General features: G+C 34.6%; 1 protein-coding gene across 4 annotated transcripts in view; it reads left to right on the top strand.

The window, feature by feature from the left end:
• The first annotated feature begins 1,446 nt into the window (after positions 1–1,446).
• Positions 1,447–25,557, top strand: part of LOC124363065 (histone acetyltransferase KAT6A) — an 84,955-nt gene continuing 60,844 nt past the window's right edge. For 2 of the 4 annotated variants that reach the window (XM_046818149.1, XM_046818146.1), the window contains exons 1-2: positions 1,447–1,627; positions 6,010–6,900. In XM_046818149.1, the coding sequence (XP_046674105.1) occupies positions 6,208–6,900 (693 nt within the window). In that variant the 5' untranslated portion in view covers positions 1,447–1,627; positions 6,010–6,207. Of the gene's footprint in view, positions 1,628–2,097; positions 2,264–6,009; positions 6,901–14,109; positions 14,780–25,557 lie in introns of those variants that run through there. The other 2 variants (XM_046818147.1, XM_046818148.1) reach the window with 2 other exon arrangements.

Genomic DNA, 25,557 nt, shown 5'->3' with positions numbered 1-25,557 from the left:
AATAACATATTATCAAAACTATTAAATCAATTATATACGAATATAGTCTGATATATTCATGTAATCAAGGCAAATACTCAATGCTGGCTTATGCCCACAAGTTAAAATATCAATGTGATCCAATTCTGTTACTTGTTTAATTATATTGTTAGTATTTTAGTTTTAGCTAACCAAAATATCATAATATTTTACAGAAATTATAAAATTTAACAGCTTTAATTTCTTTATAAGCTTTATTATAGGTAAACTACAAACAGCTTCAAAGTTTGGCTACTTAGTATCCAATAAAGCAGTAATGATGCAGCTGAAAATTTTCACATGTAAAAATTTAACTTTTTACTCATTATGTAGCTTAATTGCTTGATATAAAGATTTCATTTTTGGAACATTACGAGTTCCAAACTATGCCTTGAACAAGTTATAGATTTCACCAAGGTTTTATTTATTGTTTAACCAAGATATAGGTAACTTTAGTTAATCAATATAGGGAGACAATCAACATTTTTATTATTTAAAGGCAGTTACTTAAAAGTATATTAGCAATATTTATTATCTGTGTAATAAATAACGTAATACAAGAGCTCATTTCAATTTTATTCAAGACAGATCCATCGATATACACATATTCCATATGCGTTGTTAATTCAGCTGTACCCTCAATACCCCAAACTCACTCATAATCCTAGCCCCTTGAACTAATTGGATAAATTATTACTTTTGATTAGAACTGTTTGAAAAATAATATCTAGTAGCTATTTGTATTTATTTTTAATAAATAAAGTTTTATATCGCAGATTCTATAGGATACAGCCAAACTATAAAACTATTTCCATATATTTCAAAATTACGCACTAGTTTATTTTATGTATACAGCTAAATAAATAGAATTTATTTTATAACTGATTTTTTTATAAATAAATTGTTTAATGATCTTTACTATTACGTTTTACTTATCCTAAATCAATATCAGTTATTATTATTATTATTTTTAGCGACAGCTTAAAAATTATTTAAACAAGAATGTGATAATTTTTCTTTATTAAATACGTTTAGAATCTATAAATACATTTACATATAAAAAAATAGTAATAGCCTATGATAATATAGGACAAATAAGCAAATGAATATAATAAGAAAAATTAATTTTGTTGAGGTAAATTTTTGTTTATTTATTCACAATTATTTTTACTATGATAAAACGTAATTCTTTTAATCCAGAAAAACCACAACTTACATGTATCCGTCAGCAGAGTTCAGTTTAATAAACGATAAATAAAATTATGCTAAGCCATTAATATAGAAAATAAAAAATATCATTTTGGTAAATGTTGACTGATCTAATTCTCGGTAGATGACGGACTCCGGGACTCGGGAGTGTTTGATGTGATTGAATTTCACATTCTCCTATTGGTACACTGCCGTAGGATGCGCGGTAGTCTGGCGCTATTGGTCGCCATCTTGTCAGTAGAATGTTTTGAAACAAAGTGGTGTTGTTTAGTGAAGTTGTGTTCATCAATATATCAAAATTGATTAGTGTGATGTGTACCGTTCCAAAAAGTTAAAATTGAAATGTGTTTAGGAACTTCATGGTAGAAGAATGATATTTTTTCTACAATCTATTAATCAAGTAAGTAGCGGGAAAATGTTTTAGTTTTCTTAGAACAAATCGCTGTATTCCGTTGCGCAGAGAATTAAGATGGTGGATACCTTTTCACCTAATTGTCTTTGTTTTCACGACGGATAGATTACTTTTAATTAATGATCATGTCGTTTAACTACTTAATAAACGGTATTAGTTTCAAGTTCCTCGTAATTATATCATCAGTTTTATCCTCTTTTAGTGAATTATTAACTAAAATGGCGACTAATATGCTCAGCTTTCCAGTGAATTAACATCACTAACGTACATATATGTTATTAAATAAAACCAATAATCGTAGTTTCTAGGCATTTTGAAGACAATGCTTTAGTCGAATAGGAAATTTAATTGTATTTTTAATTTATTTTTTATATAAAACTCAATCGTACACCATCTGTTTCTAATAAACTATATCAAATGGTGGGGAGAGGAATGCCGACTGGTATCGTTCCTGGCTATTGACCAGTGTCGCGGGAAGATTGGCGGGTAAAATACGTGAGTCACAATTAACCAGTATGTTATATTAATCAAGGAAAATATTAATGACACAGTTTTGTACCTGTAAATTTTATTATCATGTTATTTTTGAGTATAATTTCTAATAACCATGTTCATGTTGACAAGGTTAGTAGATCTATCATAAAGCACCAAGTTAGTAAGTAAGTTAAAGGATCAATGTTAACTTCTTTGGTTACAATGAAAACAGCATATATTTTAGTGAAACAATATTTCTAGTTTTAGATGGGAAAATAAATAGTTTTTGAATAACTAGCCTACCATAATGTAATTCATTCTAATAGTAGAGAAGACCCCTTTTAAGTTTTCAGTTATAACCTAAAGGTTATGTTGCCACCATTTAGGATAGGTATAATTATTAGGTAGACCTAAGGCTGCAGTGCCCATATTAAATGACCACCAAAACAATCTAAAAAAATGTATTCATTGGTTAGGCACTTATTCATTGTGACCTTTATTTAGAATATAAACTCTGCTTTATTTGTTATTGTCACGTTAAACAAATTAACATAGATATTTTAAATTCATAACCAGGCCTCAGTGATAGTTTCTTAAATAACAAAATGTAATTACATAACTATACAAGGATATTTTTTATTATTTATTGTTTGGTAGTTTAGATGATCTATGATCTTATTGAATCTTATTTTATGGTGGCTGCTTATTATACTGCAACTTTTGAAAGTGTACTTATATAAAACAAAATTATTAATCATATATGTACAGACTAAGATAACCTAAGGAAATGAGAGTCCAGTTTTTTAACCAGTTATAATTAGGCCTGATCAATGTTTTTTTTTGTGTGAGTTTTACCCTTTTATTGTTGCATGTAAGACAAGTAGCCTATATGGCACCGTATTGGCATGAAATACAAATTTTTGTTTTGTTAAAATTTTATATTGGAGTAAATTACAAACATTGCTGCACATGGATGCCAATTTCGTACTCAGTCACAAATAAATTTGGGAAGAGTAATAAGTGGCCTACATTCTTCGGTTGTTTTTATCGAATAATTCAATATATTATCCAACTTTGATATGTAAAAATTTTACACAATAAGAGTTATAATAAATTACTGTAACAAGAAGATTCTCGTACATCACAATTTAGCATAAAATCCGTGCAAAAGCATAAATTTAACACTAACATATCGAAGAAACCTCACAATATTTATAATAATATATAGCCTAATATAATTTGTATAATATTTATTGCCCAGATTGATACCATTGAGTAACTGCTTTTGTGAAATGGGTTACCAGGAGCCAAAACCACATGTTGAAGCCACTTACATAAATCTCGTCACGTGTGAGAAATAACTCGCGTATATTTCTGATATTCATTGCCATTCAGAGACTCAAAATATTAGTTACTTCTTGCTGTTTATTGTTTACATTATAATTACTATAACTAGTAAGTTGAAACTATTTGCTAAGTTAAATAAATTGTAATATAGAATTATTCCTTCGAATAAAAAGCATCAAACTATTCGATAAAAACGACCGAATGACGAGTGTAGGCTGCTTATTAAATTCTATAAGACAAGGTTCAAAAGTGAAACAAACGTCATTAAATGTGCTGAGAAAATTTCTCAAAATGTTCAAGCATTTAAAATAAATTAGTGATTGGTTTTCTGGTTCCATGTTATTTTGAATGAGCAGTAACCACTTTAAATATCAAACATAACAGAGTAATTAGTTTTGTTTTTACCTAACTTATCTGTATATGTGTGTTTTAACGAAAACACGTTGCTACTCTAATCAATTTGTGATGTGTTGTGTTATTTCTAAATTTCCCAATAGGCCCTATTATAAAAAAATACTTTTTATATAAAGTGATGAGTTGTTTTTTTATATACTAACCTGGATAAATATGAGTGATGAGTATATTTTATCCCTGTTAAAACAATTAGTGTTATTAAGCAACAATGTGTCTTATACACTCTATTGTATAATGTTTATATGTACTTTGGTTATTAATTGAAGTGATTTATTTTAATTACACTTATCATGATGACTGCAGTATAGTAAATGGCCACCATGACAATCAAATCATCTATATTTCTGATTATGTAAACTGCCAACAAATTTAAAAACAAAATGTCAAACCGAATTACTTTATATCTATCGCACTTAGGTATTTCAAACTATGAATAATAAATTTAGTTCAGATATGTTTTTATATAGAAAATTAATGATTAATTAAAAACTTAAAAATCTGAATTAATTTAAAAAACGATATTGTTTTTAACACATTAAAAATAGTTGGTAATAATTCATGGTAAATAGGTTAACTTTAGTAAGAATGTTTTTGTTTTCAGTAATTTTTATTGATAATTTGATTAGATTATCGTAGCTAGTTACTATACTGCAGCCCTCGTGTTTTTTTTACAGTGCAATATATATATATATATAGGCTACATATGTATCTCGGGGCCAAGGAGTATCTTGTTAAAATTTCTGCTATCTTGTTAAGATTTCCATGGCCTTTCTTAAATTTATGTAGATATGGTAACTACGTAACAATTCTATTTTTTTGACGTTAATGTTTATTAGCCTAACTTACCTTATCATATTTCATTTACTAATAATGAATGACATTTTTTTAATCGTTAAGTCAGTAAAAATACATCAAAAATATAGGTGAAGATGTACCATACAATATAACCTCAAAACCACAACTAACATCACTTAACTATCTCTATTATTTGTTATTAGACTACAATATAAGTATGTAAATAAATATGTAGCCTACATATTATAAATATAAAAAGTTAACAAGCGGTCAAGTGATATGAGCTTCAATTTAAGTAATGTCTTGAGGGTTATTTTTCTTATTTTCCCAAAAAAAGTACTGGGTAGCGCCTGGCGTAACCAAAGCCTGCACTGATGGCCAGGGGTACTTTCTCGATCTCAGATCGTCAACCTTTTCCGACGCCAGTTCACGTTGGACGATCTGGCAAAAAAAAAAAGAAAATATCCTTCCATATTTTACCTAAATTGAAGCTCAGATAAAGGTTATATTTGTCTTTGGTACTACTATAACATATTTATGATAAATCTACTTATGTAGCCTAATAACGAATAGTAGATAGGGAAATGGTGACCTTGCCGATACGCTTCCTTTTGGGAGGCAGAAAACAAAAACCAATTGTCATAATGACATACGTAATTTTCACAGTAAGTCAAATCAAGTCTGTTCTTTCTAATAATAGTAGTTTTTTTAGGTCCCTGGTAAGAAAAACTTCAAAAATAGTGACCTCCAGATAATACCAAAGTGTCCAATTTAAATAAAATGGGAAAATATGATTTAAATAATAAAAGGATAAAAATTGACTATTTTGTTTAGTTTTCTAAGTTAACTGTAATTTTTTATTTAGTTGAAGTCACTCTTAAATATATGTTATGTAATCTTATATCAGGCTATGTATAAAAACTTGTTTACATTTGTTAGAGATGGCTTAAATTATTTATTTTTTTAGAGTGTTAGGTCATGTCACTTGGCCTTTAACTAGAAAGAAACCAATAAAAAAAAACTTAAAACCTGTTCAAGTATTTTACAATTAATTGCATTTAAATGTTAGTAATTCACTGGGTTGGAGTTAAAATATTGCTATTTTTAAAATCTGAGTCTCAGTGATATATGCGGTTACGAATCAGAGAGTAGAGAATGAAAACACAATTATTGGCCATTACGTGTAATCAGATGCGTTCACATGACATTTTCCTGTTAGCTATGTCAGAAGTTTGTTATGGCCACACATAGATGCTTGTCGAACTCTAAGGGCAAAGTGTACAGATTTAGAGTTTGTAAGTCTTCAAAAAAAGACACTAATAAAATTGTATTTTTTTCAGGTGCTAGTGTTTGGATTTACACCCACTTCCAACTGATGGCTGGCAATATTGTGGTGAAGTTTGTGCGTGCATCATGTGACAAGTGTAAAGTGTAGTGGTTAATGGTAGCAATGCTGCCAACTCTCTTTACGCGTAATTCAACTTCCCTCGCTCCCGGGTAGAGCTAGTTTTGTTTTAATGTAGGTTAAACCAATTACAATGAGAGAACAGGTGACTTTCAGTATATCTGATTGGGAAAAATGGATTTTGGATGCTATCCGAAAAATCCGTGCCCAAAAACAAAGGCCATCCTCTGAAAGAATCTGCCACGCGGTGCGTCAACACCATCCGCATAGTGAGGAGGTAATAAAGGATTACTTAGAACAACTAGTGTCTGCTGGTACAGTTCTTAAAGTCTTTAATAAAGGTCAGAACACTTACAAAGATCCTGGTGGAGTGCAAAATTCACGGCAGTTGAAACTAACCAAAGAGTCTGATCTGACCAAAGTAATTTGTAGAGCAACGCGTGAACTACGTGAAAAGGATGGGTCTACTTTAAAAAGTATAGAAAAATACATTCAACAGTCACATTCTGTGGAACTGTCTGAACCTGATGTAGATCTGTCCACTGTGATAAGACAATCTGCCAAACGTGCCGTTGATAAAGGATTAATTGTTCTTGACGGGAAATTATATAAGGCTGTGGAAGACAAGAATGTCGATAAACTAAAACCAAAAAAAGAAAAGGTAAAAACCGATTCGTCTGACGAGCCAACTAAACCGGACAGCACAAGTGATAAACCAGGCAAGTCAGAAAAGACTGAAAAAGCCGAAAAAGTAGATAAGCAAGTCAAGACACCAAAATCTACAAGAAAGAAGAGATCTTTGGACAAAAGTCATGGATCTGCCAAGGTAAATGAAGAAATCTTTGTTTTTTTTGTAGTTGTAGTTGTTTTTAGTTTTGTGGAGGTGCATGTTTTGATTTAATCATAACATAACTGTTCTTACCACAGTAGCAAAGCCAAAGTCTCAAAATACTACAGTAACTAAATGCATGTAATTATGAAGAATGTTAAAAGGTAAACTGTACATCTTTGGCTTCTTGTAAGTTTCCTGGCTACAGAGAGTGGAAACAGGTCTATTGGATACAAAGTACAGTTGTTTTAGCAATATGCGATGAAATTTTCTACATCTGCATCTGCTAAGTTTGTAATATGTAGATTAGAACTGTTAACTTAGTAGGATTAAATGTAAAAGACAAAGGCTATTTTTGGATGTCACAATATAACAATTCCTTAATTTAAACTAATCAATAATAAAGAGTTATGAAATAAATAACAGAAACGCGTAAATTACAGTAACACTAAAGGTAATTCTAAGCAATATATGGGTCAACCTCGATTTTTCTCATATTACAATATAATGTTCCAATAGTCAATTAGAAAAGGAAATGACTAGAATTTCTTGCCGGAAAGCAGTTATAGGGAGCAGGCAACTCATATTACATTATAATGTTCCAATAGTCAATTAGAAAAGGAAATGACTAGAATTTCTTGCCGGAAAGCAGTTATAGGGAGCAGGCAACTCATATTACATTATAATGTTCCAATAGTCAATTAGAAAAGGAAATGACTAGAATTTCTTGCTGGAAAGCAGTTATAGGGAGCAGGCAACTGCGAGAATTACCTATTAGTGATCAGGGGCACTGACGTGATCTGGGCTTCAAATTTGGAACTACTCGAGTTAATTTTTTTTCTAAAAGAGCAAGCAGCGCGAAGCGCTGCGCAGCGGGCAAGCATCGTGCGTGATCTTCGTCTATACTGAATTGATTCAGGCCAAAGGAATGACACAGATTACTTTACCAGATTTTTACGGAGATTTTGTATTGGGCGGATTATATTGGTTTACTTTGCTTTCTAGAATGTAATTATGTGTTTAAAATTGTTTTACATACATTACCTACATTATATTGTAATATGTAATAACAATTTATCAAAAATTTTTAATAAAAAAAGGATCACGCACGATGCCTGCCCGCTGCGCAGCGCTTCGCGCTGCTTGCTCTTTTAGAAAAAAAATTAACTCGAGTAGTTCCAAATTTGAAGCCCAGATCACGTCAGTGCCCCTGATCACTAATAGGTAACTCTAAGCAATATATGACCGTCTGGCAGTTGCCTGCTCCCTATAACTGCTTTCCGGCAAGAAATTCTAGTCATTTCCTTCTCTAATTGACTATTGGAACAATATATTGTAATATGAGAAAAATCGAGGTTGACCCATATATTGCTTAGAATTACCACACTAAATGTGTATAGAATAATTGATAAGTATCTTCTGATAGAATAATTTGATAAGTATCTTCTATCAATACGATTTTTTAATGGATAATAAATACTCTTGATTCTCTGCCACACGTCACTGGTGTTGGTTTACACCACAGCTTGTCTGGCAACTCAATGTCAAGGTCATCCACAATGGTTTCATCATGAGTGCACCATGATCAGCTGTTGGTTTATTTGACAGGGTATAAAGTATAGTCAAAAATCGACTTCTAAAGATCATAACACAGTTCAGGTTCTCTTATCATTGAAGGGTTCATATTTATAGGAAACATAATAATATTGTCACTTGACCAAGATTGCTAATGTTAATACAGTAAAATACACGTTACAAATGCCGACTCAACGTATCTCACTTAATAATTAATGAAACATTCGAAACCGACCAGAATAGAGACAGTGGATTAACGCGGCTAATGTATAACTTAAGTGCAGAAAGAAAAAACAAAATCTACAATCATTTAAGAACTAGTATTGAACACTATAGGTAGTTGGAATTCTTAAAAGTTTAAATCACATATTTCATGACAAGTTAAAGTAATATAATATGAATCAAATATTAATTTTTATATAGTGAATATTTGGTGTTAAATGCTAATACCGCATCCTTGGTACAGGCGGTGTCTTAAATGTACACAGTGTATCATGAGCATAACACCACCGTGGCATCATCAGGCATGAACGTGTTAGAAAGGCTACTCTCTATTTTAGTTAACCGAAAATGTGGATGCTGCAGAAATGTATTGTTTATATAGGCCCTATTCATATAGCCTAAGAGACCTAGAAGAGACCTGATATTGCACGTTTATGTCACATTGTTGATGACAGCAACTGGTATAAGGGTTGTCTGCGTATCTAACATGTTGAATTAATATGTCATTAAAATATTTATAATATCGATATTAATACATATGAAAAGAGGAATATTCAATTTATGGTAATATTTAACTAGAAAACAAATTTTAAATATTTGTTTTACGTTCCTAATAGGCAAACTAAGTTGTTAACATTATCTTTTATGTACTTTATCAGCAGTACACATTTTGTTGCTAGACGCCTCATTCAGATACTGTCCTGTAACAGTTTGTGTAATTTTATGTTTCTTTGCTTGCATGTTAATGGTGGATACTCTTGAGTGAATTAATTTACAATGGATTGCAATTTAAAAGTAGATCAATTGTTTTTAGTAAAATAAGACATTTTTTCAGAAATTGTAATAAAATTAAGTTTTGAAAAATTACAATAATTGATACATTTTACTGAATACTTGGCCATTGAAGTTTTTTTTATTTTTTATAATGAATATATTTTATTTTTAATCACTGTACAAAGCATTTTATAAACCTCTCAATTTTTTGGATGTTTTTCAGTATTGAATTAAGAGTATCTTTTCCTTAGAATGGAATTGTTATTACCAAATTTTAATTTGAATCAGAAACATAAACAATTTTGTTTGTAATTTTGTTTTTTTTTATTTTTTTTTGTTTATTTCTAAGGATTGACATTTTTAATAATTGAAATTCTTATTATCTCACATAAAATGATAATTTGATTATATAAAATGAAAACATACGCTTGAGCGTAATGCTGTGTATGAAGACTCAAAAAACTGCTGCTCAAAGAAACAATTCAGAGTCAATAATTATTAGTGAAATTGCTTTTAGACAATGGTGGGTCTGTATTTTCAGAAAAGATGGATAAACTATGGATATTCTATTAAGGTGCAGTGAAATTAATTGGGGCTGTCAAAAACTGTATATTCAGATAATGTGAAGCATACATCATATATAGTGGTAAAATTTGAATTTATTTTCGTGCATGCTGAGTTACAAAAAAAGCTGGAGCGATCTGAAAAGCAAATTATTGGAAGCTTATTTTAATAAAATCCATTGCAACTACACACTGGATCACCATTGTAACTTGCCTTTTATGGGGTTAAAACTGTGCGCAGAAATATATGTAGTAGTCTTTGTACTGCAATGCCAGAATTTCTGCAAGAGAAGCTGATGTAATATGTGTAAGAATTGTGAACTTCTGAAATAAATTCATTTAAAAAAATGAAGAAGTTCCAATCAAAAACGGTGATTTGTAATGCTTAATATAATACAAAGTGATTTGTCTATTCAATATCAATGCTTAATCTAATGTTTGTATTAACTGCTCAATGATTCGGGGTGATCATAGTGTACAAACTGACTATTTTTACTGCTGTAGCAATATTTAATTGAAATCCAACTCAGATCTAACGGGTGCTTTCAAATGAAGAACAGAGAGTGTATGTAAAGAGAAACTTAGTTACAGTGTCAGACAGCAGCAATAATAATGTGACCCATTGTTGTCGAGAGGTGCAATGGCCTAACCTTGAACAAGTCTGCAACCATCCAGTCACAAAACGCACTAGTATAAAGTATATTACAGCATGAATACATTATGTACAAAGTAAATAGTAAATTAACTAATAACTGGAAGACTTAAGTAAGGATGGTGTATGTTTAGTAAGAAAAGTGGTTTCCTGATATTACTTTATTATGCTCATTATTCTGTAAATAACTGTTTAAGGTTCTTGGGTGGAGTCATAAATCACAGTATAAAAGGTTTCTCTAAAAGTGGAACTGAGCGACGTTTTTTTTAGTCATAGTGGGTCATGTGGTCAGTTACGGTTGCACAAAAACAATGTCTAACTAGAGTTATTAGCCTTTGTTACCAATATTTTATATTTGTTTAGAAAGGTTACAATTGCTTTGAATTTTCCATAAAATATTTTCCTAATTTCTGAAAAAAATGTGCATACATGAACATTGTTTCTTTAGTGAAAGAAGCACCGTTTTTTCTAATGCTTAATTATTCTCTCCACCTTATTTATGTATGGGCCCAACAGAGAATTCTACAATCTTATTGTGTGACTGTCCTTCCATTTAATAACTCTTGGAAGAAACATCTTTAAGACTTGAAACTAGGTTCAAAGAACTCAACTTACTGTATTGATTTTGGGGTCAAAAGGTCAAAATTTTAAACCTGTAAAAATAAAATTTTAATTTTTTAAGAAACCATAAGGGCAACGAAAAACTGTTGAATAAACAAATTGAGTAAAATCATATGATGTAATAACACATGTTATGGAGTTGCTTAGGCCTACTTTATAAAATGATGATTTCATGACAATTTTTTATATAATTCTAAAATTAGATACTGTACCCCAAAAACACACTTGTAAATATATTGTATAAATATTTGGCCTTAATCGGATCACAAATCACAGAGTTATTAATTTTTAAAGTTCGAATTGATTTGGGAAATGCCAAAAACTGGGTACCATCATCGGCATATAAATAAAAACTGGGTTATTATTAGGTAATTATTTGCTTGATATGTGCAAACATAGAAGTAAACAAGCTCAGTTTTAATGTAACTCTAACAAGCTCAGTTTTTATTGTAACTCTCAGTGTATATGTGTTTGTCGTGTATCAATCCTTTTTGATCGGAAGGTAGTATTAGTATTGGATATTAACAATACTACACAGGGCACCCTCACTCATTCTATATTGATCATGCATCTATAAATGGCTTGGTTTTCCATGACTTAATAGGAATAAAAAGACTATAAGAATGTGAAAGGAGTATCTTTGTAATATGTTATAGTATAATTGGATGTCTTATGAAATAATTGACGTTGTATTTTAAATGTTTCTCCAATGACAAGTGTATTGCGGGTTGACATTGACGGAGCCAGTATGAAGTGGGATGCCCTCACTGTAGGACAGCGTTGTGACGAGGCGGGGGAAAGCGAGCGCTAAGCGACTCGGACACGACGTATGTAGACAGGGCTATTAATTAATAGGTGGGCTCGAGTGAGCGATATAGTGTGGTGCCGGGCCGGGTCGCGAGGACCGAGACGCTCGTTAGAAACTCGTTGTGGCGGTGGCAGCGGCAGCAGCTGTCCTTGCACCAAGCGGCAACGTCGCATCGCCATTCACAGCCGGTAGCCTCACTGCCTGACCAATTACTTCAGATATACGCGCGCCCGTCACGCGTAGCCGCGCCGCCCCTTTCTGCATCCGTTTTTGAGGTTAGGTTTGTTGCTGGCAGAGCAGCATTTACCAAGCTAATGTTATCGGAGGTAATGAATTAGTCTACGTGATTGAAAGAGCTTCATACTGTCTCTATTAATTGCAACCACTCTTTTTGAGCTGAGCGTATCATTTACCAAATCGTTATTGGAGATAATGAATTAGACTACGTGATTCAAAGAGCTTTATCTGTCTCTATTAATTGTACCACTCTTTTTGAGCTTTTAGGTTAGGTTTGTTGCTGGGAGCGTAGCATTTACCAAATCGTTATTGGAGATAATGAATATTAGACTACGTGATTCAAAGAGCTTCATACTGTCTCTATTAATTGTACCACTCTTTTTGAGCTTTTAGGTTAGGTTTGTTGCTGGGAGCGTAGGTAGCATTTACCAAACTAATGTTATTGGAGATAATGAACTGATTACATTCGAAGCGGCCAAGAGCTTCATATCGTCTCCATTAATTGCACCACTTTTTATCAGCTTACGTGGTAGTTGAATGGTTTAGTAATGTATTTCTTACGTTTGGTAAACATATCAATAAAATCATCCACAACAAAATCATTGATTTTTATATAATTAATTATTACGCCTGCATACATCCAACGGCATAAACATTATATAATTCGTAACACACTTAGTTACAGGGCATTAAATGCGTGGGTGGAATCGAAAGAATATCAATTGTGGGAACTATTACTTGTACAAAGCAGTTTGCAGCAGGTCGATTGCACAAAACGGTGAAAATGGGTCGGTAATCGGATCAGAATCCGGAAGCAACAATCTCGACCCTTTCCGAGAGGGGAAGAGGTAAGAATAAACAGGGAGGGGCCGGTCTCTCTCCCCTTCGACGCAACGGTGTTGAGAAGAATCCGTCCCTACCATACAGGAGCATTTACACACTAAACCATTGCAGTTGATAATTTATGTCTATAAGATAGATAATCATCGACCAAACTTGATAAAATAACGCTAAATGTATTGTGAAATGCTAAATAATTGATGGCACGGTCTGGAAGAGAATTATTGTGACTGTACGAAACGTATTGTTTGTTATCTGAGGCTGACTGATGTGTTGAAATTTTTAATTTTAGAATGCATTATAAAAATTCTATGTTTTCATCAAAAGAAACCCAAATGCTGCAGTAGGTAAGGATATTGTGATCACAGTTCAACAATGTAATGTTATAATCAGCGTATTATTATACTAAAATTAAAACAGTTGATTGTTGTGGCTCAAAGAGTGCTGTCAAAAAATGACAGTGGATACTGTTTAGTACTCGGCATTTTTAAAGTGCATTAGCCCCCTTAATTATCATCCGATTTTCTTAATTGAATGTGACTTTTTATCATTTGCCGTTTAAAAATATTGACGCTCAAACATTTTAAGGAAGCCTCCATTTTGGAAATAAGGCTTCTAAAAATTGAAATTTATTCTGTAATTAGGCTTTTATATTATAAAGCTATATACCAAACTTGAACTTATTACAACAAGCTTCTCAAATAAAAAACAGTTAAATGAAAAACACAGAATGGTGGCTATTCGGGTAATTATTGAGTTTTAGCAAGTATGGATGTGGTATTTTGTTTTGTATTTGGTGCAGAAATAATGCATTAAATTATTGTTAGAGAGTTCTGGGACACTGTAGATATTATATAATATAGACTAATATTTGTTTGCTAAATATCACTATTTTTATAATTTACCTTTACTAGTAAAAGTTAATTAAGTGCATCCTTTAAATTCCTTACATGTTATGGCTGGTTTGAATTAAGACTTAGAAAATTAAGAGTATCCAATTCTGTAGCATCCAATTATGTCAGCTGTAGCAAGTTTTTAAGTGGAACTGTGTGTGTTCCGCTATCACAGGTCCAATACTAATGATAAATGATAAGCCGCTCCATCTGAAGTGGTCATTACATAATAGAACGATGAATTCAAAAACATACGTTCCCCTAATCTCAGCGTAACTTGATCCATTGTAATCTACATTTGTTAAAGACGCCAAGTAATGGGAGAAGAGATAACGGTTCAGTTAATTAAATCGGTGACGTTGTAAAACGGTGATCACTAGAACATACGGCGCGTACGGACGCGTAGGGCCAGACCTGGAGTAGTGCGTGTGGCGGCGCGAGTGCGCGCGTCGTCGGGCACGTGTGATAAGCGGCCATTGCTATAGATAACGAGGATTCGTCATCAGTTCCATCGGACCAACGCCGAGTCCGGGTCCCGTTGTCGTGTCCTACACTTGTTACAGTGCTGGTGCCACAGTGCTACAGTGTCACAGTGCTACAGTGCCGTGTGTCGTGTGATGTAACGTGATGTGATGTGTATGTGCTCTTACCAGCCATGCTGATAACATGCGGACCCGCAAAGCCGTTCTGTGTAAGTAAATCGTCAGTTTCGACTAGGCTGAAGTTGATTTTATCTTACCAGCTTAAACGGGCTGTATGTTGAAAGCTTGGGTAATTGAAATCGACACGAGTGGTGAACTACGGTATTAAATCGTAGCTCATTGCATTCGCGGTGATGTTCTTGTTCATGTCTAGATGTCCGAGAAAAGGGAAGGTACGGTAGTAGAGAATTGTACTCGATACCACGTCTGTGGACCAAGTGGAGAGATTGAGTTGGGTACTTCTCGTATCACTGGTTGACATCAACTTTCGAGTCTTCTGCAACCACTCGTTCGCGTACACGACGTAGAATCAGAGACGACGCCCTACAAATTGTTGAAAGTTTTAGTGCGCAGAAATGCAGTTATCCGTAAGAGTTGGGGGACTGTTTCTTACCAAAATGGCCGTAGTGAGATGGAGGCACATTGCTTGGAGGAGATCCTCCGCCGTATCGTAAGCGAGTTCATGTCGACCTCTAGATAGTTGCATACTTGTTTCTATTCAACAGCTGTAATATGTATCAGTTGGTGTCCTATAAACGATTGATCCCTTCAGGGGATCTTGTGATAAACTCCTAATGCACTATAGTTAACATTGTGTCGGCGAGAACTCTTTCCTTCAATCACTTTCAGTAGGTACAGTCTCAAGTAGGTTGATGTGGGTGGGGGGGGGGGGTGTTATCAATAGGAAACACGATAATATGCGAAGAGGTTGTTTAGTATTAGGTGTATTGAACGAAGCTTTCTGCTTCGATTGGGCTTAAGTCGGTCAAATCAATCGAAAAACACGGTCAGGCCATTCGAAAATCGATACATTAGACGAGTGATTCAATGTGTCTCTTTAACAAGCCTTGGGAGTGTGAAAGAGGCGTAGTGCTGATGAGAGATTAAATCAGATAAGAATTGTTGATGATATTATATGATCAAGTAAAATCAAATCTGAAGCTGTGATGGATATCGAGGAGGAAATTACCTCAAACTATTAAGACACCTTGGAGTAACGTAAATAAAAATGCCTTTTTATTGCGAGCATTTCTCGGTTATTTTGTTTGTTTACAGAACAACTCAATTAAACATCATACTTATGACTGAGTAAAGTAAATAATCCTTAACTAGGCAGCTACACAACGCTTTTGATGGCTCTTTCATTTTAAAGTTTAAAGATTAAACTGAGAGACCCAAATAGAAGTTGTCCTGCCCACCTCAGGCTTTACGGTAAGAGTAAAATTAAAGAAATAAAATAGGTGCCTGCCGTGTTTTGTAGGTTTCCTATTACGGCACAAATTATTTGGTACGGCTTATCAAAAAGCACGTCTCCGATTTTATTCTGTTCTATTTGATTTTTTTTTTTCAAATAAATTTATATTGTTAAAGCCAACAATTGTTATGTAAGGAATACGGAAATATTTGGAACACAAATTTAAGTAAATTCCAAGCTACTATGTAATTCTTACCCTGACATTAATGGCATAGAATCTGTTTTTACCATTACTGTTATCGCGACTGTCGTCATCATATCCTGCATGAAGTTGTGTCGTATCAGATAAGATTCGTTTATCATCAATCTGTTATGCGGATCCGTTTGCGAATAACCTTGTGCTCTCTATCCCTAACGTCCTCGTGCCAGCTGTTGGTTTCGAATGAAACTATTACATTTGATCAATCAAATCAAATTATAATACGTTTACGGGGAGGAGGGGGTTAAGATATATTGATCCGGTGGTTATATATAAACTAGTAGTTACCCGCGGTTTCGCGTACAATTTCGTAGGTTTGGCCACCTGAATGAGCATTTCTGGTTCGATTTAATTATATTTCCAACGCCAATGTTCAGTTTGCCTTCTTCCCATGACCAAGAAAATGTGTTAGAAAGTGTACAGAGATGGTCATTTTAATTTACTCTGGTCTTATTATTTTTGTTCCAAAGCTGATTGTGCCACAAATATGGCTGGTTTTGAGCATATTTAAACAGTGTATTATTTTCAAAGGGTTTCTTGAGGCCCATACTTGCTGGTTGATAGTAAATAGCAGTATTTAAATAAAATAGTCTGGGCTGAAAAAAACAACATACTCTTACGAGTGTAGTCTGTGTCATTTTCCCGTATTCCAGTTTTCCCATAGCCAGATCTTTAGTTCTGATAGTTAAAAAACGTATCTTGTCATATTTACGTTTTATATTGACACCTCTTGAAACGAAACTCCTCCCCGCCAAGAGGTCAACATCAGAATCCTAATTTTGTTTCATTACATTTACTGAAAAGCTCACAATTTACAAGTCTTTTGTTGAAGAATCCAACCATTGTTATTGTGTGGTTTTTCAACGAACACTATAGTAAGAACATTACAAACATATGAAAATATGTTTTACAAGGAATTTGCAAATGACTTGGTCCGCACCAGATAGATCATGTGCGTTCGAGCGTTCTCTTTACATGGCCGTTCCAGATTCAGTGACGTCCACGTTATCTGTCATATCTGATGTTTATTCGTACAGGATATTTAAGAAATAGTTTACGTTGTTAATGATTACGTTTGTTTTAGTTCATACAAAACAAATAAACCGTATTGAAAACATAACCTGCGCCGCGCCGGAGAGATAAGATAAGAGCCGTGGCGCAAACATCAGATAACGGGTTGAGGTTCCGTTTCTGATTAATTGAGGTCAATTCAATGTTCAAGTGTTCTAATTTAATATGATGTATTTCGGAATTAATTATCTATCGCAAGTGCTAATAATCGGACTGTGATTTGTTGGTATCGCCAAATTACGGCCGAACGGTTAATTCAATAAATTCGTAGTTTGTTAACAAAAATACTTCGGAAATATCAATATGTTCCCTGACAAGACTGGAAGTACAATAGTTTAGAGGTTAAAAGTTGTAGTGATAATAATCAGCTGATCCAGTTTTTTTGCTGTATGGTATAATTTATTTCGCATTTTAACAGATGTATATAGCTTCAGTTTGTTTATGTTTAGCTTATTTGAAATAAATTCCAATGTCCAGGTTCTACTTAAAACATTGTTCTTTACTAATTGTTGCTAATTGGACATGGCTATTGTTTTCTCCTTATCCTAAATGCGATAAGCGACATTTTTCCTATTCAAGAATTATTTTGAAGTAACTAGCATATTTTCAATATCTGATTAGTTAATTTTTTAATTAACTCAAGCACTAAGAAAATATTAGTTAGAATTGTTTTCTAAATCTTTCAGAGAGCAATATTTCATTTTTTTAACACAAAGTAATGAGTGTTTCAAAAATATTATATTATGTAATAGGGTGTTATTGTTTTTACAAAACGTTACTTTTTACATACCACGCAATATTTGAAACACGTTTCGTATTTAAAAAGAAACATTTAAGGAAGTCATGTAATATGTGTGCAAATGGCTAAGGATTAAAAAAATGCCCCCCAAATGTAACATTATAATTATTTCGACGTTGAAATTAAAATATCTGTGCTTCCATATTATACAAGATTCAATTTCTCGAAAGAGGTGTTTAAATCCGGAATTGGTTTTTTTTCATTGTTCCATTCTTTTCGTAGATGTGTAATCAACAAATTTATATTGGATCACCCTTATGAGATTACAAATCGTGTACAGCAGCTCGTTCGCGTGCTACATCGAATGTCAAAATAATGCAGTGTAACAATGCCAAGTGATAGACCACGTGTGTTAACCACTTAAGTGGTGTGGAGAGGGTGGTTGCATTCATGAGTCCGCTAACGTAATAGAGTGAGCCCTCTACTCCCTTAGTAGTCTACAGTACAACTGTTGTAACACTGCCCCAACTATTAGCGAGCGGTAACCGCCCACCGGTCTCGATGCCGAGGGAGGCTGATTTATGCACCCTTGTGATTAATTTACAGCCCCCCCCCCTTTGTGATTCGCCTCACCTACTATATACTAACTGCCGATGCCCAACTGTAATTTTCCCATTGTGCGTCGCTTTACCGATTTACCTCTACGCGCAAACTTGTGATTACGGTTACCGTTTTGTTAGGTGTGTTTAAATTCTTTCCATCTCGTGTGTTTACAAGCCATCTCAAATTGGCGACCTAATAATTGTTTAGTGTATACATTGATGCTTGTGTGTTAATTCGACTGTTAAATTAGGGGAAATAAAGGTTTATAAAAATAAATGTCAATGCGATACAATCTTACCTTATAAATGTAAAGTCCCTCCCCCCCCCCCAAAAAAAAACAACAATCTTCAGAAATCTTGAACTAACTTTGTTTTTTTATAAATATTGCAAAAGCGCTAAGGTCTTTACAGCGTAGGAGCAAGGATTTTTACAACGGCGAAGCAAAATTACAAATATCAACAAAGTTTACCTTTGTATATTGCCTGTACAATAATTAACACAAATTCATTTTCAGAGCGTTCAGACCTCTTTCCGCGTATTTAATTGTTTATTACATTAACATTGACAATATTGGTCAATTTAATAACTCGGATTAGTCCAATTATGAGTTTATAGCCTCATTAATACTGTCAAAACTTCTAGTTCCCTGAAATATTAATATAGAAATACATATTACTTCACTAACGAATTGATGTAGACAGTGTATTTACAGGTTTTGTCCTTCCGTTGCAAATTCGTAACAATCGAACGGATGGTTTTGATTAACAACATCTAAAGCTACAATTTCGTAAATACACTTAATGTGGAAATATTCGTCAAATTAACATCATATGTGAACACAGAAAATAAATGATCTGCGTCACGTCTTAATGGCCGTCTGAGTCAATGTTTGTGTGATGCTAAAGTGGCGATCAACGTAGCGTCTCATTTTACTTTGATGGGATAAATACATTTTACATTAACTTCATATTATTAAACTTCTTAGTCAGATAATATGAACCGACGGCGGTCTGCGCTAGAATTGAGTAGTTTTATGTCCCTGTTATCGCATTTCAGCCGCGTTATGATAGTAGTCCAATGTAAAATGAAAAGGTCGTAAAACGGTAACGTGCGCGAGAATTGAGTATTCTTTATCAGTGGTATTGAGTGCGTGGGTCGTGTTACGATCGCCGTCCAATGTCAAATGAAAAGGTTGTGAGACGGTCAAGCGCGAGAATTGAGTGGACTGTCAGTTGTTATCTATCTGACAGTCTATATTACATGCGATCGCCATGTTACGATCTATGTAAAATGAAAATGAAAAGGTTGTGAGACGGTCAGGGGCAAGAGAATTGAGTGGACTGTCAGTGTTTATCTAGTCTATGAGCCGTGTTACGATCGATGTCCTATGTCAGGTGAAAAGGTTGTGAGACGGTCAGGGGCAAGAGGAATTGAGTGGACTGTCAGTGTTATCTAGTCTATGAGCCGTGTTACGATCGATGTCCAATGTCAGGTGAAAAGGTTGTGAGACGGTCAGGGGCAAGAGAATTGAGTGGACTGTCAGTGTTATCTAGTCTATGAGCCGTGTTACGATCGATGTCCAATGTCAGGTGAAAAGGTTGTGAGACGGTCAGGGGCAAGAGAATTGAGTGGACTGTCAGTTATCGTATCTGCCTACAGTCTATGAGTCTACATGATATCTGCCATGTTACGATCGATGTCCTATGTCAGGTGAAAAGGTTGTGAGACGGTCAGGGGCAAGAGAATTGAGTGGACTGTCAGTGTTTATCTAGTCTATGAGCCGTGTTACGATCGATGTCCTATGTCAGGTGAAAAGGTTGTGAGACGGTCAGGGGCAAGAGAATTGAGTGGACTGTCAGTGTTATCTAGTCTATGAGCCGTGTTACGATCGATGTCCTATGTCAGGTGAAAAGGTTGTGAGACGGTCAGGGGCAAGAGAATTGAGTGGACTGTCAGTGTTATCTAGTCTATGAGCCGTGTTACGATCGAAGTCCAATGTCAAATGAAAAGTTAATGAGGCGGTTGTCAGCGCTAGGTGAAAGGCGACTGTTGATTGGACAGCAATGGGTTTATATCGCAGTGGCTAGGTTGCAATGGTGTCCTGTCACGGTGATGTGTGTGCACTGCGGGTAAAGAGCACAGGTTAACAGCCTCGGTGTGTGGCTGAGAAGCGTGCAGTGTGAACCCTGATTAGGGACTGTCCTTGGCATTTCGGTTTCAACCGCCGGCGGGCATTGCGTTAATGCTCTTGTACACTGCACTAAACCATGTAAATCATATTTACCAAAAATCCCTTTTTATACACTTTTTTAATTTCTGGATAATTTGGGAAAAGGCCTTGGTAAGCCTAATGTACAGTTACGGGAATTTATAAATTTATGGAGCTTCTCTGGACAATTTACTTGATAAGGAAACCGTATGGGCGGTTTAGATTTAACTATTATCTTCTAATAGTTTTAGGATTCGTGTTGATCTTTATAGCTAGGCTAGTGGTCAAAAGTTGTGATCCGTTTCCCGCGAAACTCGTCGTTTTGTGGTGTAATTAATTCAACTTAACCTAGTAGTTAGACTCCAGTAGACTTCACTATTTTCGCCGACATCTAGTTAAGAAAGTAGTGAGGAGCGAGGATAAGAAACAAGGAAACTCAAGAAAACCGTCTATGTACTTTGATCACATCATTATTCTTGTATTCAGTTATCTTACCTCACCTATTTATGTAACTTTTAAATCCATTGATTTTCTATTAAATATCAAATTATCTAATTAATTATATGATTTGTCCCATGGGTTTTTTTCTGGAAAAAGGTCTTCCTCCTGAAATGAAGTTTGAATAAATTTAGGAACAAAATCCACAAAGGAACAGTAACAGCTACTTAAAATAATTAATTTTAAAAGTTGAAATAGATTGTAACCTAATTATAATCACCCTTGAGTACAGTTGGTAATTAATTTGATTGTGTTAGTTACACAAGAGATAACTCATCCAATGAGGCTCATAAAAACCGAGCGCTAGGACTGCGATCTGTGGAGCGAGACAGAGAGGTGAGGCAGGTAATACTTGACTGGTAACGATAAAAAGTAAACGTGGCTCAGCCCTAGTAGCACTAGCGTCGAATCCCAGAACTAACTGACATAATTCCCCGGACCTCAGGAACTCAGCACACAAAGTCCGTATGAGTGATTTATCTCCTTTGTAACAAATACAATCATAGGTAATATCAAATAAAATGAAGCATTGATTGGAACATTACGGTTGTAAAAATATTATATGTGAGGAATATACGAAAAATTAAAAAAAGTTTCTCTTATCAGACAATGTGACCTATAATGTCTAATACTTAATAGTAATACTATTTTTTTAAACTCTACTGAACCTAGAAATATATTTTTACGATTACAGTATATGAGTCAGATTAGTTATATATGTGTTGTAAATTTTATTAGCTTTTTGTCACGGCCTGCTAGATTTATTGATTATTCTGTACTCAGTTAATTTGTTATAACGTGTAAAGTACTGTTTAATGTATGTGACATAAATAAATACATCCACAATGTATATAGTGTACTTGTTCTAACATCTACTAGCCCTTTTCATAAAAAAGATAAAGTAAATATTAGTTACAGGTTGTCATAACAAAAAACATTTCTCAGTTTGTGTGTTTTACATTTTTAAGATAAATGTTTCTTTATGATACTTACCCTTGGAGATCTTCCTTTGTGTTGTTTAATTTCAGATGATACTCGAAGAAAGATCTCAAATCAATCGTGCAGATAGGGCATTAAACATGTAGGTAGCAAAGCGTTGTAAAACTTTACTACCACATAAGCAATTTATAAGTCGAAGAAACATTGTGCAAGTCGTATGCTGTTATAGTTTTTGATTTTGAACTGTTTCTCTGTTGAAAATTGAAATTCAACGTTTGTCCAATCTTTTCTCTACTAAATGGCTCCCTTCTTTTTTCGAATTGTCTTGTCATCCTGGTTAACTTATTTCTGTCTAAGTGAAATATATAATGAATAAAAGAAATCTACAGTAGTGAGTTGAGACAATGAAGACAATATTTTATTGTTGGCTCTGACCGGTCAGATCTGCTGTCGCACAAGAGGGGGTGGGGGAGGGGCAGCTGCTGCCAAAACAGCTGTCTAATTGTCGGCAGACGGCAGACACCGGCACACCTTGCATTATAGGCGGGGGGGGGGGGGGAGGTGCACACCGCTGCCTTCTTACTTGGCCGCCAGGAAACATTACGAGTGCTTTAACTATCTCATCACGTCAGCGCTTGTGCTTGCCCTCTCCTCGGTGATACGGATACACCAGCGTCCCTCACTTTCTATTTGGTCCAGTTGACGCGACACTCGTCTGTGGCTGCGTTCGTTAGGAATTTTCTAGGAACAGTTGGATGTGTTCCTAGAAAATTGTGTGAAGCCCAGCAACCAACAATGTTAATTGTTTTTTTAGTATCTGACCAGCATCCGTTTCGAGAAAAATTGAATTTGTTCTCAAATTTGTTTTTAACAAAAACCGCAAATAGTTTATTTATATCTGACTAGCATTCGTTTCGGGTAAAAATTGGATGTGTTCTTAGTAAAACAGTTGAAGCCCAACAACCAATAATGCAAATAATTTACTAGTATCTGACTAGCACCCGTTTCGGGTAAAAATTTGATTTGTTCCCGGAAAAAACTGTTGTAGCCCAGCAACCAACAATGCAAATAGTTTACAAGTATCTGACCAGCATCCGTTTCTGGGGGAAATTGAATTTGTTCCCAGAAAATTGTTGAAAGCCCAACAACTAATAATGCAAATAGTTTACTAGTATCTGATTAATATCCGTTTCAAGAAAAAAATTAATTTGGTCTCAGAAAAATGTTTGAAGCTCAACAACCAACCATGCGAAATAGTTTACTAGTATCTGACCAGCATCCGTTTCGGGTAAAAATTGGATTTGTTCCCAGAAAAATCTTTGAAGCTCAACAACCAACGATGCTAATAGTTTACTGGTATTTGACCAGCATCCGTTTCGTGGAAAAAGTTTAATTTGTTACAAGCAAGCAAACGTATATGGAATATCAAATACGTTAATTAACTCAGGATTTTACCATCGTCTCTGAAAATATTAAATTTGTTACCAGATAACTAACTATTAGCAACCTAAAATCTTGTAATTTTGTCATCCACTATTGGTGAATAACGAACATATTGTCATCGTAATGTCTGTTATTAACGGTGAGGTATGTCTCTAATGGTGCAGTTAATACATTACTTATGAAATAATGGTGCCACATGGAAACAGGTCATTGGCCAAATCCTTAACTATGTGTACAGAAACCTCAGTGTGTTGTAGACCTTTTTTTACAACGTTTGTCAAGTTTTGTTTACGATGGGTTAGTGGCAGAGTGATACGGAGGGTAGGCAGGCGGAGAGTTAATAGGCTACTGGACGTTTTTTGTTGCCCTCGAAGTACGGTAGTAAAACTATCTGAGAACACAAGTGGCCATGACGGCTTAAGTGGAGTAGCTGTGCTATATTAAATATTCTTCTCAGCTTCGCACGACGATGTAATGTAATGTAAAGAAGCCGTAGTATTTCGTTTTGAAGACGGCTAGATTTTCAAGTCACAAGTTTTGCCGAACCGAGTCTTAAGCTACAGTTTCGATTGTGTTGGTCTGACTGGAGTAGCGTAAATCTTGAGCTTGCTTTATGGGTTTTTAAACATTATAGAATTGTGTTCGTTCGAGATGTAGCATTAAAAATGTCTTAACGAACTAGAGTTATAGTAGCTGTGGAAGCATTTGTTATGTCGACGGCACTCGGAACAGGTTTGACAAAGGACCAGTATGTGTAGGCAATGTGCAGTACAACAGCTGTAAAACAATTATAAGAGCGAAATAAGAAGGTTTAAAACACTGAGGTTTGGTCATCATGGATTGTTGGGAGTAATTCTGACAGGTCTGTGAACCTTCAAGGGGTACTTCAATCTCTCAATTCTCTCTTTAATAAACGTCCAGTTTTCCCAGTCGTATACGCAATTTGACTAATACAACGCTCATAACTCGCTCTACTGCAGAGGATACATTCTCCAGAGAAGATACGCAATGGTATCCGGTGTGACGCAATTCTGGTGACACAGAGTTACTGCAACAGTTACTACTGTAGTTGCAACAGTTACTACTGTAGTTGCAACAGTTACTACTGTAGTTGCAACAGTTACTACTGTAGTTGCAACAATAACCTGTCAGACCGACACCAGCGCGATATTGATTCATCGAGATAAACCAATTCGCCAGAGATCACGCTTCGTCCACTCCGTATATACAGTCCACGATGAATTCCAGAAGTCGGAAAGTTTGTGGTTACCACAGCAATAGCGATAGTGTGTTGTTGTTGTGGGGGGGTGGAGGGGGGTGTTACAAAAAGTCGGGATTTTGAGTCTAAGTTGTTTGGGGAGGGGATTTTGTTGCAAGAAGTCGGGTTTTAAGTCTTAAGTAGTTTTGAGTCTGAAAAGGTGACCAGCCGTTTCTCTTACGTAAAGAAAAACGCGGACTAAACAGTCGATAGCGTGTTAATTTATTAGGCCGCCCCTTAAACACTACCGTAATATATAGCTCAGTAGGCGAGAACCAATTTGCACATTATGTAATCACAATCCAATTTTCCTCGGCAAAGGAATTTCGCGTAGAAAGAAATAGATCGCCAGCCTCGTCAATTGTGGTGGAGCTCAGTATAAGCCGACAGTAAAATGGTAAAAAATTACAACATATGTATTTTTTTTACAATTTAAAGTTTTTAGTTGGATGCAGTTAAATCTAATCGTCGGACACGTAAATAACTTTAATGTAGCGATAAAGAGACCGGAAATGGAGAATTTCAAGCTAAATATTAGTGGAGCTGAAGATTTA

Source organism: Homalodisca vitripennis, chromosome 5, assembly GCF_021130785.1.
Source record: "Homalodisca vitripennis isolate AUS2020 chromosome 5, UT_GWSS_2.1, whole genome shotgun sequence".
NCBI classification, from domain to species: Eukaryota; Metazoa; Arthropoda; class Insecta; order Hemiptera; family Cicadellidae; genus Homalodisca; species Homalodisca vitripennis.
The sequence above is the reverse complement of the archived record's forward strand: the minus strand, read 5'-3'. Positions and strand labels throughout refer to the sequence as shown.